Here is a 16547-nt window from a genome sequence, read left to right as displayed (position 1 = left end):
ATTTTAAAGGAACAACTGCATAAGAAAAATGAGCCTTGGGGGTTGGGAGTGATACAAATGGAAAAAAAACGGATGCCCAAGTGCCACTCAGACAGTTGAGTCATTCTCTGCGATTATTCTCCCGTAAATAAAAAGAGTCTGCACCTGTAGACTACAAAGTGTCCTGATTTTGCCATCCAGTGGTGAAGGAGTTAACAGGCTCACACAAAACCATGCATGCTTATACAGCGTCGGAGATATAATTCTGCCATGTTTTCATCGCTGGGGTGTACGACGGCACATTTTCTGCGTTATTTGTCATTTCTTTGGCAGTCGTGTGTCGGGTTTGAATGGTGTGCTCACAAACATTCATGGTAAATTTTGGCAATTTGCTGTGACGCTACTGACAGATTAAAAATAATAAAAAAAAAATATATAAATTTTTGACGTGAAGAATTTATCCCGCTATAACCCTTCCCTGCATTCGACTCACGGAATTCAATGAAATAAATATACTTGCCGCGCACTAATAGCTGCAACAAATATATCCGGAAGAGCCTTGTTTCACCTGTACTACCTATTTAGCCAAAAAATGCATCAAAACAACGCAAAAATTGCTGTAAAAAATGCCAAGTCAGAAAGCGCCTAATTGGTTACGTGGTAGGGCGTATAATGTGGTTGAACTGCAATACTATATTCAGCCTGCAAATAGGTGAGGCGCTAATTTTAAAACACAGCAGACAATTTTTTCTAATTTTGGACAAATGCCATGATAAATAGCAATAAAATTATTTGATAGATGTACAGTTGTGGCCAAAAGTATTGACACCCCTGCAATTCTGTCAGATAATACTCAGTTTCTTCCTGAAACTGATTGCAAACACAAATTCTTTGGTATTATTATCTTCATTTAATTTGTCTTAAATGAAAAAACACAAAAGAGAATGAAGCAAAAAGCAAAACATTGATCATTTCACACAAAACTCCAAAAATGGGCCAGACAAAACTATTGGCACCCTCAGCCTAATACTTGGTTGCACAACCTTTAGCCAAAATAACTGCGACCAACCGCTTCCGGTAACCATCAATGAGTTTCTTACAATGCTCTGCTGGAATTTTAGACCATTCTTCTTTGGCAAACTGCTCCAGGTCCCTGATATTTGAAGGGTGCCTTCTCCAAACTGCCATTTTTAGATCTCTCCACAGGTGTTCTATGGGATTCAGGTCTGGACTCATTGCTGGCCACCTTAGAAGTCTCCAGTGCTTTCTCTCAAACCATTTTCTAGTGCTTTTTGAAGTGTGTTTTGGGTCATTGTCCTGCTGGAAGACCCATGACCTCTGAGGGAGACCCAGCTTTCTCACACTGGGCACTACATTATGCTGCAAAATTTGTTGGTAGTCTTCTGACTTCATAATGCCATGCACACGGTCAAGCAGTCCAGTGCCAAAGGCAGCAAAGCAACCCCAAAACATCAGGGAACCTCCGCCATGTTTGACTGTAGGGACCGTGTTCTTTTCTTTGAATGCCTCTTTTTTTCTCCTGTAAACTCTATGTTGATGCCTTTGCCCAAAAAGCTCTACTTTTGTCTCATCTGACCAGAGAACATTCTTCCAAAACGTTTTAGGCTTTTTCAGGTAAGTTTTGGCAAACTCCAGCCTGGCTTTTTTATGTCTTGGGGTAAGAAGTGGGGTCCTCCTGGGTCTCCTACCATACAGTCCCTTTTCATTCAGACGCCGACGGACAGTACGGGTTGACACTGTCGTACCCTCGGACTGCAGGGCAGCTTGAACTTGTTTGGATGTTAGTCGAGGTTCTTTATCCAACATCCGCACAATCTTGCGTTGAAATCTCTTGTCAATTTTTCTTTTCCGTCCACATCTAGAGAGGTTAGCCACAGTGCCATGGGCTTTAAACTTCTTGATGACACTGCGCACGGTAGACACAGGAACATTCAGGTCTTTGGAGATGGACTTGTAGCCTTGAGATTGCTCATGCTTCCTCACAATTTGATTTCTCAAGTCCTCAGACAGTTCTTTGGTCTTCTTTCTTTTCTCCATGCTCAATGTGGTACACACAAGGCCACAGGACAGAGGTTGAGTCAACTTTAATCCATGTCAACTGGCTGCAAGTGTGATTTAGTTATTGCCAACACCTGTTAGGTGCCACAGGTAAGTTACAGGTGCTGTTAATTACACATATTACAGAAGCATCACATGATTTTTCGACCAGTGCCAATACTTTTGTCCACCCTCTTTTTTATGTTTGGTGTGGAATTATATCCAATTTGGCTTTAGGACAAATTCTTTTTGTGTTTTTCATTTAAGACAAATTAAATGAAGATAATAATACCAAAGAATTTGTGTTTGCAATCATTTTCAGGAAGAAACTGAGTATTATCTGACAGAATTGTAGGGGTGTCAATACTTTTGGCCACATTCCCTTAAATAGGTGTAGTACCTGTGAATGGCCACTACATAGTGAATGGCGCTGTGCTGTTTATGCTCCGTTCACTACTGGAGCTGGAAACTGATCGTGGGGGCGCCAGATGTCAAACCCCCTGGGTCAGCAACACAGTAAGCCTGGGAAACCCCTTAATCTATTTTGTATTATTCTGAGCGCCCTTTTTATACAAAGCTGCCACTAGAGGGTGCTTTATTATGGAGTCCAATGATCTTACTCCAGAAGCTCCTAAGTGCCCTCTAGTGGCAGCTGCAGGTAGCCAGCATTTTTTCATTTATCTATGTGTCTGTAACCAACAGAACTAAACTATTGCCACTGAATAAATATTTATAGATATTCACCAGCATAAAAAATACATTTTATTATATTTAAAGTCATCACTCTTTCTTATTGCGTTATTTGTGATGCAAATATGTTAAGAAATTAAGGGACAGGGTTGAAGACCATTTAGACTGCTATGGGACCCGTAAATTGAAATAATACACAAACCTAAAACCTGTTGAACAGTAGATTTCCTACAGTTCATTTTACTCATACCGATCAAATTATTTTTATACACTGAGCCAATAAAAATTTTCTGCAAAGTTGATGAAAAATGTGGTGCAAAAAAATTGACAAGACTCTCAGTGCCTTGTGGTAGCTAGTCTTTAGGCTACTGCATCAATAACCAAGCTTCAGGATATAGTGTCTGGAAAAAGGAAATTGTCGAGCCGAATACACGGCGTTTTTGTGAAATGACATCTATGACTAATTGTGTGTTGGTGCGCAGAGAAGATAAAAGGATGGGGGTACACTTCCAATACTCTCAATGGGCTAGTCCAAGTAGATTGTAAAGCCGGTGGCTTAGAAACAAATTGTACTCTATCCCATTGCCGGACATCACCTTTGCCTGCTTTTGGATGAGCAGGGATGAAGTGAAGGGTCCCTTGAGCTGCCGCCCCACCCTGGGGAAAGGGTTTCGCACTGACAGGAGGCCAAAATCATTTAACATCTCATCAGGCAGCATGGCGGTCCGGCTGTCACCGTGGCAACGCTGAGGCTCAATTTCACAAATGTCACATTGCGTTAACATCTTCACACTGCCCCACAACCCAGGGATTAACCCTAGACAGTCTGTAACAGGGTACAGCCCGAACACTAGTACCTACATGTACTTTGCTGGTAGGATGATTTTTTTCCTAGTAATAAAACACTGCATCATAGCTAGTTGAGTATATACGTGTGTGTATATGTATATCGTGTGTGTGTGTGTGTCTGTGTATCTATACATACACATTATATATGCACACACACGCATATATATATTATACACACACAGAAATGCACATTATACACGCACACACACATTATATATTATATATATATATATATATATATATATATATACACATACACACAAACATATGCACACACACAAAATACACACACACTATGACACATAAAATACACACATATGGTTTATATACTGTATCTCTACAGTCAAACATGATTATGATGATACTTTGTCCTATTACAAATATTGTTTACTCTATATCCCAATATGATCACTTGTGCCACCTCACATGGTTTTATTAATCACCTGTATTTCTATGGTTCTACATTTTCACTGGATCTTTTACATTTAAAGATCTTTTTTTTCTCAAGCTGTTAATATTTAAAAGGACCAAGAACCATAAATATGGAAAACGGGACTTTTAATTAAACAAGCGGGCCTCCCTAACAGCCCCCCTGGGCCTACGTTTCATGGTTTAAATATGATTTATTGGACACATGCCTCTCTGTGTGTAGCAGGGAGAACTTCCTTTAGAGAGCTGTCAAGTCCCATAATGCACTGGAAGTGCTACAGCTCACCCTTGTTATCCATCTTGGGACATACTTATCCCTTTAACAGAACAAATGTTGCCAGCCGCCATTACTGCTCTCCTGATATCGCTTTAAGGTTTTTCATCTTTAAAACACTGCACAAAGAGTCCATTGATGGCAAGTCGCAGGTAACAGTTTTCTGGTATAAAATGGCTCCGTGTATTAAAAGTCAAACTGTACAATGCAGAGATCCGCAAGTCAGACAATTGCATCAGTGTCCAATAAAGGCTTTGGATTGGGGTCGCGGTCACCCCAGAGATGTCATAACAATGACATCAAGTACGAGGAATCCTATGTGTGGGGGAAAAACAAAAAAAAAAGAGTAAACAGGTAATCTTATATAAAGAAAATAAAAGTGATGAAAATGAGTAGTTGGCACACATGAGAGCAGAGCGCTGGGCGAAACACGCAGTATGCTGGTATGTGACAAGACATTGTGAATGCGTCCAGAAAATGGCATTCTACATACATTGAAATATTAGAACAAGTCCAATTAGGGGTAGGGGCAAATGTGCATGAAAGAGAGAAAAGGAGAATAATTAGCTGGAGAAGGAAGACAGAAAATGTACAAATGCAGTGCATGCTAGAAAAGAACTGCATGTAAGGAGAGGGGGAGGAGATGCTGAGAAACGAGAGCGAGCAAATACAAACGATGGCTAGAATGGGTATCCAGAGGAGGGAGGCTGCACTTGGTGAGAAGGGGGAGCGGAGCCCATCTGGCCACTGTGTTACACTGAGATTGCTGGTATTAAAGGTTCTCTCGGCTGAGTGGAATCAGGGGACGGCTGGTAATGAGATGACAAAACGCTGGCAGTCTGGGAGGAGCGGCTCGGTCACAGCGCTGCGCGCTCAGCTGGGTCATTTGTAAGTGTCAATCACATGGTGCCCAAGGGGAGGAAGAGGGGGGCATCGTCCCATTTCATCTGCCCAAGCAGAAAGCTGTAGCTCAACCAGGTTTTCCTAGCTACCTGCCCTATGTGCGCATACCACCTGTCGCCATGGGCATGCATAAAGGTATAAAGATGTAGGCATTTGCATACAAATATACACACGAACGCCATACAGAACTAGCGCAATATAAAAAAGAGAAAATGAAAGCAAAAAGCCGCACAGGAACAAATCAGCTGGATTTGTCTTGTACAGATATATTGTATACTCATGCGACAGACCGTGGCACCGCGGCATGTCGTATTTACAGGCTGGCGTTTTGTTTTTATGTGTGGGAGAGAGAATGTAGGAGGAAGTGGACGCAGCATCTCCCTCACCGCGATGCATTAAGATGCTGTCAGGAAAACCATAAGCCTTACATCTTACTCATCCACATCATCTGGCTCTAAGATCCCCAGAAAATCCTCCATCAGGGCAGAGGATTTCTTCTTCTTTTTCGGCAAACCTGTATGAGGGAAATGAAAAATCAAACAAGTTGAGAGACTGATCAACTTAAGGTTTTCAGAGAAGACGCTTATGTATATGGGAGATTGTGGTCAGTGCGAGCATTCGAGAACAGCTTTCCATGACAAAACCATTGTAAGGTCAGTGCGACTTATATATGCATTATACACGCACATGTCCGCATGACGAAGCCCCCTCCACAGCCAAAAGACGTGCTTAAGCATCTCATGCACTGAAGGGTGACTGCCGGCATGAGTGGCACAGCTATATTCCCCAAATCCCCGGCATTATTTCTCACTGTTGCCCTGCCGGCTTCTCCAGGGAAGTTCCCTCCTTTGAGGATGGAGAGGGAGGCCCCACTGACTGACATGTTTACAGAATGCAGAAAACTAGTCAATACTAATTAACCTGCAACGAGACACAGTTGCTGACAGAAGAGGAAGGCGGGGGAGAGAAGCACTGCAAGAATTAGGAAGTTAGGAAAAGTGAGAGCGATAGGAAAGTGTGCAAATGTAAGGAGGTGACAGGAGAACGGGGGGCAATGTGCAGGCGACAAGGGGCAAAGATAGAAGAAGAAGAACAGAACTGATCTGTCCGTTGATAAGAATAGTATTAAAAATTCTTAAGATTCTAAAGAAGGAACTATTCTGTAGGCCCAATATTGATTGTAAGTATCTAGTCTTACTTTGACTCATCCCAAAAATGGTCCTATAGTTCATATGTAACATATACGTAGGGCTAAGTGTGGATTATATATCCCCTTTGTTGGATGCTTATTTATGTAATTCCTGTATCCACTGAACTCCTCTTCTTAGGTACTTGATTTTACATATATGATACCCCTCATTCATAATATGTCATTGAAGACAAGGGGGGGCACAGGACTGGAATTCTTCTTTACCCCTTAGACATATTTGTATATTAAATTATTATTTCCACTTGGAGTGTATATATTGTTTGTTTTTCTGGCTACACTAACGTCCCTTATTGGATATTCTGCTTTTTTTTAAATGTTTTTTATAAATAACTTGTGTCAATAAAAATGATGTCAATGGATCTCTTCAGTACGCAGCCTTTGTAGACCTAGTCTGAGGAGTTGGTGGTATAAATTATATTGCATGGGAAGTGCCATTTATGACCATATTTGTGAGTAATTAAAGTAATAAAAGGCCAGTGAGACTGACAAAGTTGATCTACTGGGTCAGCACTTGTAGAATATTTCTAGACACCATAAACTAGGGGAGAAGGCATCCTGTGCACAATGATTCTTTAATAAGTATATTCCTCATGGCCTGTATATAGGTGAATCTTATGATTGCAATATGTGTCACCCCATATGGTAAAAAAAGGCTCTTGTAAATGCCCCCGTAGGATAAATCTCCCATGTAAATGCCCCCGTGGCACCTGCGCTGTGTCCCAAACTCCAAACCATTAAGTAAGCTGCTGCCGCTTTCAAATGAGTTTGTGGAAGATGAATGTAAATGGAGTATTAATAACCATAAGGTTTGCCATTAACAAGCAATCATTTAAGGAAAAGGAATGGGTCTTAAGAAAATAACTTAAATCAGTTTCTTATGTTAACAGCATTTTTTCTTGGATTTTTTATTTTATTTTTGATACCACATTGTTTAAAAAAAATAAATAAATCTTGCAATCTTCATACTGGCTTCTAAAGAATATTAGACTCATACAGCCTACACTTTGCAGAAGATTTTTCAGCAGTCTCATTATCACAGGAGGGAGATAGAACTGCACACCAAGAGGCATGTAGAAATATTGTAAGTAGGATTTATATCTCATATCCATTAATCACACCTCAGTAGGTACAGAAAATAAGTGGTGCAACGTTTCAGGTATGTTACGCTTCATCGGGTGTGTAAGAAAGGGCGTCTGCGCATACATTTTGAATGTCCAGGGTACGGGATAGGCATCCCACAAAAAAAGGCAAACCGGGACACAATCCTACATGCTGTCTGCGGTGTGTGAAACTGTGGTGTGATTAAAGGGTTAGTCTGAAACCCAAAAGTACATTTCAATTAATAAATCTGTAAAAACTAATAACTTTTGAAATTTTAAGTCATAGTAAAATTCCCAACCATTCACTCCGTCCTGCACCTTAGGGTTCTGTTTATATTACCCACTTCCTCTGACGATTCATTTGAAAACCCCAGGGCATGATGGGACACAAACTGTCATCTGCTGTCACTCCGCTTTCCGGATTACAATGGCAGGTAACACCTCTATACACAGCTGATAACACAGGATCCACCACCATTCACAATAGTGGATGTCACAGCTCACCTCCTCTCCCAATGACCTTTGAACACACTGATTCAATACACAAGATAGGGTCTAAACCAGTCTTTTGCTGCGAATATACATGTGCATTTGGGAGTACGAGTCTAGAAAAGCCCCAGGGACTAATAAAGGTTGTTATATTAAAAAGAAAAAAAAAACAACATTGCCAAAAATAGTTAAAAACATACATGTAAAATAAAATCCGGAGTGAAACGGTACATCTTCTGATGACATAGATTGCCTATGTGAGAACGTGGCCATGTACACATTGGCTGCATGACGGCAGATACTGGAGAAACTACACCCAAATGAACCCAACACCGACTACTCACCGTGATATTGCTCAGCCGTTTTCCTCCTCAGAGCCTCCACGCTTTCCTCTGTGTCTGCCCACTCCAGGACCAGCCTACGCCCATACAGATGGGTACTGTGACACAGAGCATTGAATGCTCTCTGTGAAGAAAAATAATCCAACATGAGTAAAAACTGGAGAAAAATTATTCTATTATGCCAACATAAAAGTCTATCAATAGAAAGCTTCGCATAGGCGTGCTAAAAAAACTTCTCAAAACATGAAAACATTAATGAAGACTCTTAAAACATCAATGGCCAAGTTCCTTGGCAACAAGTTACCTGGTAGGAAATACCAGAGGTCAATATGAGAAATTTCCAAATATTAGGAACCTTCCTCTCTACTGCATTCTTCTTCCCTCAACTCCCCACCACACACACAAAATAAGCCACAAGGTTCATATAAAAGTGGCTCCGGTGGCACAAACTGGATCTGTCACCGGATTTCACACTGAAAACTGTATACATTGTTAAAGCTTATACCCCATGATGCTGGTGTACTTACTTTGAAAACACATGGCTCTATGATCTTGATAATAATATATGAATTTAAATTATTATAGGAGACAACACATCGAGTTGCTGAGAGGCTTACATTTAAAAGAACAAACATATCCACACATATAGGAGCCAGCCATTTTGCAAGGATTTTCAAAGTAAGTACACCAGTCTTATCAAGTGTAAGAGGAATTCCCCCCAAAATGTGTATTCTTTAATCTTTTACCAAAAAATATGTTGTGAAGTGTTAATATAGTCACAATATTACCATTTGCGGTCATCTCCTCTTCCCACTGCTGTTCCTAACCACATAACCACAATTCAGACTAGCCGGCACACAGATTGTCTTCTGTGTGGACCATAAACCACTCTCTCACTCTAAGTCGGCAACAGCCTTGATGGGAACCTCATAGGTTTACATTGGGAAAGCAACTATGTGGTCCACGGAGAAGATGCTCTGAGACAGGTACACTGCCCTGCAGTCATGGGGTTCAGCAGGGGTCTGGAGCGGTGCTGGGAACGGGAGAAGATGGTGTAGCATTTAAACACTTTTACAATACACTAGATAAAGGTTTCCAATGTATTAGGGAACAAAAATGTTTATTGTGAAATATGGTGACCAATAGGCGTTAAAATTCTTCTTTGATTTTAGATAGAACAATGGTATCCACTTCTCAGCCGAACTAGGAATGGATATGTGGGGGGTTTGTTGCCAGAGTAGATGTCCTCTTTCAATGCCAGCAAACATATAACCAAAACGCAAATCCCTATTAGAAAATCATATGACTTTTCATTTACAAATAACCCTTCAGATCATTTCTTCTTCATCCAGACCGGAAAAACACTGATGGGTAAAAACGGACACACTGATGGAAAACACTGATGACACCAGCACTGGCCCATGTGGGTCTCAAAAGATTGCCTTGCACTAGACTAGAATGAAGTTATGAAGAGGTGAGGGGAAGCCATCGTTATATGTAAACTCTCATGGAGTACAGATTCAGAGACATCAGAACTAGTGCAACAGTTGTACACGTAGACTAGATTTTTAGTTTCTTGTGACTATTCATTTAAAGGTGTTTATCAAAACCAAGTAACAGTTGGTTTAGAAAAATTAAATCTTGCTACTTTCGCCCTCTCTCATGCTGTCTCTGATGTCTGTTATTGTCTGCAGCGCTGACATGGCATCGACAGCGTTGCAGTCAATCAGTGAGCTCAGAGGCTCCAAGCAGCAGGTGCAGATAGCTCGGGCAGAGCCACTGAGCTCAGTTCTTGGGTGCAGCCCGGTTGAGGGACCAGTGGAAGAGACTCAGCGATGGGCCCGGGGAGAATTAGGGAAGGACAGATTTTTTTTTTTAAAAAAAAACAAACAAACTATAGCTGGGGAAAAGGGTTTACCAAAACTGAAAACCCACTTGAAAGTATTAAGTTACGTACCGGTAACGGTATTTTTCGGAAGCCCATGACAGCACCACGAGAGAGGGGATCCGCCCTTTAGGGACAGGAAACCTACAGATACAAAAAGGGCGGCACCTCTCCCACACATCAGTTGGTTTACAGAGCTTGAGAGGCTACCATGGTTAGTACACAACATATAATATATACAACCTATCTACCCTATATAGCAGAAACATTTTCCTTTTTTTTTTACACCATCTCCCACATACCGTAAATTGTGGACAATCTTCTAAAGGAGTGCACCCCTATATGTGAACAAGGGAGGGAACTAAGGGTGCTGTCATGGGCTTCCGAAAAATACCGTTACCGGTACGTAACTTAATACTTTATTCGGACTCCCATGACAGCACCACGAGAGAATTACAGAGATGTAAACTAATTTAGGGAGGGACTACAGCCTGCAGCACCCTTAGCCCGAAGGTGAGATCTGAAGAGGCACCCATATCTAATCGATAGTGGTTAAAAAAGGTGGAAGGAGATGACCAGGTGGCCGCCTTACATATCTGATCAATTGACACTCCAGATCTTTCTGCCCAAGATGATGCCATGGCACGAGTGGAATGCGCCCTCAGGTTCTGCTGAGCCGGACCTCCACCTGCTGTGTAGGCAAGAGAGATAGCCTCCCTAATCCACCTTGCTAATGTGCGTTTTGATACCCTACAACCTTTCCTGGGACCTTGGAAGGATAGGAATAATGCATTCTCCTTCTTCCAAGGATCCGTGGCTGCTAAATATTTAAGTAAGCATCTCCTAATATCTAATGCCTGAAGTTTTTGCTCCTTAGGGTTGGTCGGATTAGGGAGGAAGGAAGGCAGAACTATCTCTTGTGTCCTGTGAAATTGTGTTGCTACCTTGGGAAGGTATGCTGGATCTGGCCTTAGGATTACTCTATCCTGTAAGAACTCTGTGTAAGGGGGCAATCTGGAAAGTGCCTGTATGTCGCTCACTCTACGTGCGGATGTTATCGCCACTAGAAAAGCTGCCTTAAGAGATATAATCTTTAATGAGGCCGAATCCAGAGGTTCAAATGGTTTTTCTGTCAAGGCCGTAAGGACTAAATTTAAGTCCCAAGGTACACATCTGTCTTTGTGTATGGGTCTCGATCTAGCCGCTGCTTTGATGAACCTTGCTACCCAATAGTTATTGGCAATATCACGTGCAAACAAGGCCCCTAAGGCTGAAACTTGTACTTTTAATGTACTTGTGGAGAGACCCAATTCGAGACCCTTCTGGAGAAATTCCAGAATATGTTTCGTGGGAATTCCGTCTCTGGCGTCAAACTGAAAGGTGGACAGGAATCGCTTCCAGGTCCTAGCATAAATGTTAGTGGTAGTCAACTTCCTGCTTTTTAGGAGGGTATCAATTAACTTCTTGGAGAACCCTCTATCCTCTAACAGTGACCTTTCAAAGACCACGCCGTCAAATGGAGTCTCGCTACTTGTGGATGGCTGACTGGCCCCTGGTAGAGGAGATCTGGAAGGTTCGGCAGCACCCAGGGATCGCATACAGACATGTTCCTCAACCACGCGAACCAGGTCCTCCTGGGCCAAAAGGGGGCAATTAATATAACTCTTGCCCGATCTTCCCTGATCTTCCTTACTACCAGAGGTAGAAGATTTAATGGCGGGAAGGCGTATGCCAGAGAAAAGTTCCATCTTATCAGGAGGGCATCCACTGCCAGTGGATTTTCCCTGGGATTCAGAGAGCAGAATGATTTTTCTTTCCTGTTTTCTCTGGTGGCAAAGAGGTCTACCTCTGGCCGACCCCATCTGCGGACAATTTGGTGGTAAATATCCCTGTTCAAAGCCCATTCTCCTTGCTTTAGAGTCTTGCGGCTTAGGAAGTCTGCCTTTACGTTGTCCTTTACTCTGATGTGGAGCGCCGTCAAAGATAGAAAACTTTCCTCTGCTATTTGAAGGAGACGTTCTGTTGTCCGCATCAGGGCGTCGGAGCGGGTTCCACCTTGGTGGTTGATATATGCTACCGCTACCTGGTTGTCCGAGAGTATCCTCACGTGATGGCCCTGTAGGTACATAATGAGTTTTTTGACTGCCTGCTCTATCGCCAGTAGCTCTCTTTGGTTGGATGAGATCTCCGTATCCGAATCCCACTGTCCCTGTACTACTATGTCCCCCATATGGGCCCCCCAACCGAAGGGACTAGCGTCTGTGGTTATAACACGGGTTATCTGCGTTATCCAGGGCACCCCTGAGGCTAGGTTTTTATCATCGAGCCACCATCTAAGCGATGTGACAGTCGAGGGGCTTAGCAACAGATGACCTTGTAAGGAGTGTCTTAAGGCCCTGCTATTAAATAGGACATCCTTCTGAAGGGCTCTAGTATGGAATTGTGCCCACCTAACTGCTGGGATGCATGAGGTTAGAGATCCCAACAGGGACATGGCCTGTCTAAGGGTCATAGAAGGATTATCAACCGCCCGAAGAACCTGCTGCTGTATCTTTTGCATTTTATCCAATGGCAACAGACACTGCTGAGTTTCTGAATTTAATTGTAAGCCTAGAAACTTTTGTATTTTTGAGGGCTGGAGTCGGGATTTCTCGTAGTTTAATATCCATCCGAGGTTTCCTAACCTGGACTTAGCTCTTTCTATCTGGTATGTACAATGGCCCACTGATTTTCCCACAATTAAAAAATCATCCAAATATGGAACAATCAGGATGTACACTTCCCGTAAATGCGCCATCACTTCGGCCACTATCTTTGTAAATACCCGGGGCGCTGCTGAGAGACCAAAGGGAAGGGCTCTATATTGATAATGACGGACTGTGCCGTTTATTGAAACCGCCACCCTCAGGAACTGCTGGAAGTCTGCATGGATAGGTACATGATAGTACGCATCTTTCAAATCTATGACTGCCATAAAACACCCTTTAAACAATATTTTTATTGTCGTATTGATGGACTCCATCTTAAAAGTACGGTTTACCAAAAACTTATTAAGGAAACGTAAGTTAATGATCGTTCTAAATGTCTTATCGGGTTTTTGGATCAGGAATAAGGGAGAGTAGAACCCTCTTCCTCTCTCAGCTTCTGGAACCTCTATCAGGACGTTTTTCTGGCATAGGCTCAAGACCTCCGCTTCTAAAGCTGTTTGTTCGAGGGGTGAAGATCTTAACGGAGTAGATTTAAAGGTATCCCGCGGGACCTGGGTAAACTCCAATCTAAGCCCGGTGGATATTACATTACGCACCCAGACACTATTTGTAATCTGTGACCATGCCGGAAGAAAGGGTGATAGTCTACCTCCCACGGGAATTGCTAGTCATTGATCTTGTCTCTTTTGATCTCTAGACGAGCGTCCAAACATGTAGCCCGTACCTCTTTCTCCTTCTATCTTCCCATCTGGGACGGTCTCTAGTAGGCGAAGAATTGCGCCTTCTCCCCAGACGGAATCTCCTTCTACCAAATGGGCGTCGGTAGGATGTAGGCCAGAGATTTGGAAATTTTTTCTTGTCGTCCCCAGCCTTCTCAAGCAGTTCGTCCAGGACTGCGCCGAACAAATATTCCCCCTCACACGGAATAGTACAAAGCTTCGCCCTGGTTTGAATGTCTCCCTGCCAGCACTTTAGCCACAGGGCTCTACGAGCCGCATTAGAGAGACCTGCTGCTCTGGCTGCCATTCTTACTGCATCCGCCGAGGCATCTGCAAGGAAGGCTGCTCCCTCTTGGATTGTTGGTAGGGCCCCAAGAATTGTTTGTCTTGACGTACCCTGTTTTAATTGTGACTCCAACTGGTCCAACCAGACCATCATGGACCTGGCTGTGCATGTTGACGCCACTGCTGGTCTTAAGGAACCGGCTGCCATCTCCCAAGTATTCTTAAGGAAGGTGTCTGCCTTCCTGTCTATGGGATCTTTAAGGGATCCCATGTCCTCAAAGGGCAGCGAGGATCTTTTCGATGCCTTTGCAATGGCCGCATCTAATTTGGGGGCCTTGTCCCAAGTATTTACTGCCGGATCATCGAAGGGATATCTGCGTTTGAGGGCTGGTGGTAGCGACCCTCTTTTATCCGGTTTTTTCCACTCTCTGTGGATTAGATCTTGGATCTTCTGATTTAACGGGAAGACTCTATGCTTCCTCTGCTCCAGCCCCCTGAACATGACATCCTGCATGGATAATTGGGGCTTAGGCTCCTCTACTTCCATTGTCCCTCTGACTGCTTTGACCAGCTTGTCTACCCGGTCAAGAGGCAGACAAAACCGCCCAGAGTCCTCTTCTCCTGAGGAGGACGAGGGAGATGAAGCCTGGGAGTCTCTACTTCTCCTCCATTCTGCCGAGGAATCGGACTCCACCGGGACCCCGCCCTTTATAGTTTCCCGCTGGGACAGTGACTTTAGGGTTTCATTCATTTCCGCCCTAACAATGTCTCTCAAACTCGCCGCTACTGCGGGCGACTCTTCCGCCACTGTCTGCTGAATACAGGGGGGGCACAATCTTTTAGGGCATGAGTCCGGTAATGGGCATGCACAGAGTGCGCATTCCCTGTGTTTAGCCTTACTTGAAGCCTTCTTCCCCTAGAATAAAGCACAGAAGGGGGGGGCCTCGTCACTGAGTGAACTTTCACGAAGATCACTTACCAGTGCCACAATCAAGTACCGGAGGATGAGGGGGGTTCTTCTCAGACGATGCTCCTGTCTGCTTAGAGGAGCTTTTATGGCTGGACTGATCACTTCGTCCCGCACGTTCGCTGCCACGTGACTCTTTCTTTTTCTGCTTGACCTGCCGAAGGTCATCCAGGGGCGGCAGGGATGTTTGTCGCTGCTGCCGTCGTTGCTGCTGTTGCCGCCGCTGCTGCTCGCTCTCCATTACTGCTCGCAGTAATGTGGCCAAGGCAAGGCACCCTACCAGGGTCCTGCCTTTATACCCCTCCTCCGGACAGCAGTATGCATGCCGCGCCCCTCCCCCCCAACCGGGCTCCCTTCCCCAGCTGGCGCCGCACCCGGTCGGAGAGCCGACGCTCATCGGCGTTTGCGATGGGCGCCGCCATCTTGTTTTTCTCGCGCATGCGCAGTGGCGCCGCCGACCCGGAAGCACCTCCTCCGGCCGCCCCCTGACGTCACCGCGACCCCGCCTGACCGGAAGTCACGCGGGACGCCCGGGAGCTTCGGAATACCGCGCTCCCCGGTCGCAGCCCCCCCGCAGCGCGCCGGCCACCGCACTACCGCCGCCGGATCCGGGGGCCCCCGGGGGGGAATATACTCACCGGCGGCGGCCGCCTTTATTCTGGAGTCGGACATCCTCCGGACGCCGCTCCCTGCTGACTACGCCACCGCCGTGCTACCCATCCTGGGCCACCGTGACGTCTTCCAGGGATCCGCACCAGGCCGAGGTAGGAGACCCCCCCGCTACCTGTACCGGCCGGCCGGTCTGGGATCCTGGTCTTCTGTAGGATCCCGTCCCTTCAGGAACAGGAAACCAACTGATGCGTGGGAGAGGTGCCGCCCTTTTTGTATCTGTAGGTTTCCTGTTCCTAAAGGGCGGATCCCCTCTCTCGTGGTGCTGTCATGGGAGTCCGAATAAAAATAGGTATAACTAATTACGGTAAATATTTTCTTTCTTGCAAAAATACAGAGGGTACCTGTTGTTTATCATATACTGTTTTAGGCGATGTTCACATGTTGCGTTTTTGCTGTTTTTTTTTTTTTGCAAATTTCAAGCTGCGTTTTACAGTAGCAGCAAACGCTATGGGATTTCAGAAATCTCATGTACACACATTGTTAACACAAGTATCAGATTTTGCTATGTTTTTAGTGCAAAAACCTAAGAAAGTTGCATCATGTTTTTTTTTGGGGTGGCACTACCGTCAACATGCAAGAGAGACAATAAAAGCGCAAAAACACAATGTGTGAACGTTACCTTAAGGCCCCGTCACACTAAGCGAGATCGCTAGCAATGTCGGTTAAGTGTCACCAATTTTGTGACGCAGCAGCGATATTGCTAGCGATACCGCTATGTGTGATACTTACCTCTGACCGGCTCCCCCGCTGTCTATCGCTGATCGCGCGAGATCGTCCAGGGCCGTTTCTCGTTGTCAGCTTCCTGCTGTGGCGACGAGCGACGCGTAGACGCGGGCGGGAGGACGTCAGGATCGCCTCGACTGACAGGTAAGTAGCGACCCCCGACCGCTGCTACGTCGCTGGTGAGATCTGCCTGTGTGGCAGCTCACTAGCGACCATTTAGCGATGCACCAGCGATCCTGACCACGTCATATCGTGGTCGGGATTGC

General features: G+C 44.6%; 1 protein-coding gene across 2 annotated transcripts in view; it reads right to left on the bottom strand.

The window, feature by feature from the left end:
* Positions 1–3879: 3879 nt before the first annotated feature.
* The window catches only part of RBM19 (RNA binding motif protein 19), a 68771-nt gene continuing 56103 nt past the window's right edge, over positions 3880–16547 (bottom strand). Inside the window, exons 23-25 of one of the 2 annotated variants that reach the window (XM_073582558.1) lie at positions 8326–8446; positions 5569–5696; positions 3880–4594 (exon numbers count right to left, since the gene is read on the bottom strand). In XM_073582558.1, coding sequence (XP_073438659.1) covers positions 5614–5696; positions 8326–8446 — 204 coding nt within the window. In that variant the 3' untranslated portion in view covers positions 3880–4594; positions 5569–5613. The remainder of the gene's footprint in view (positions 4595–5568; positions 5697–8325; positions 8447–16547) is intronic. The other variant, XM_073582557.1, reaches the window with a different exon arrangement.

Source organism: Dendrobates tinctorius, unplaced genomic scaffold (genome assembly GCF_039654945.1).
Source record: "Dendrobates tinctorius isolate UK_male_01 unplaced genomic scaffold, ASM3965494v1 ptg000073l, whole genome shotgun sequence".
In the NCBI taxonomy this organism is placed as follows: Eukaryota; Metazoa; Chordata; class Amphibia; order Anura; family Dendrobatidae; genus Dendrobates; species Dendrobates tinctorius.
Note: the sequence above shows the minus strand (reverse complement) of the source record. Positions and strands in the feature narration are given on the sequence as shown.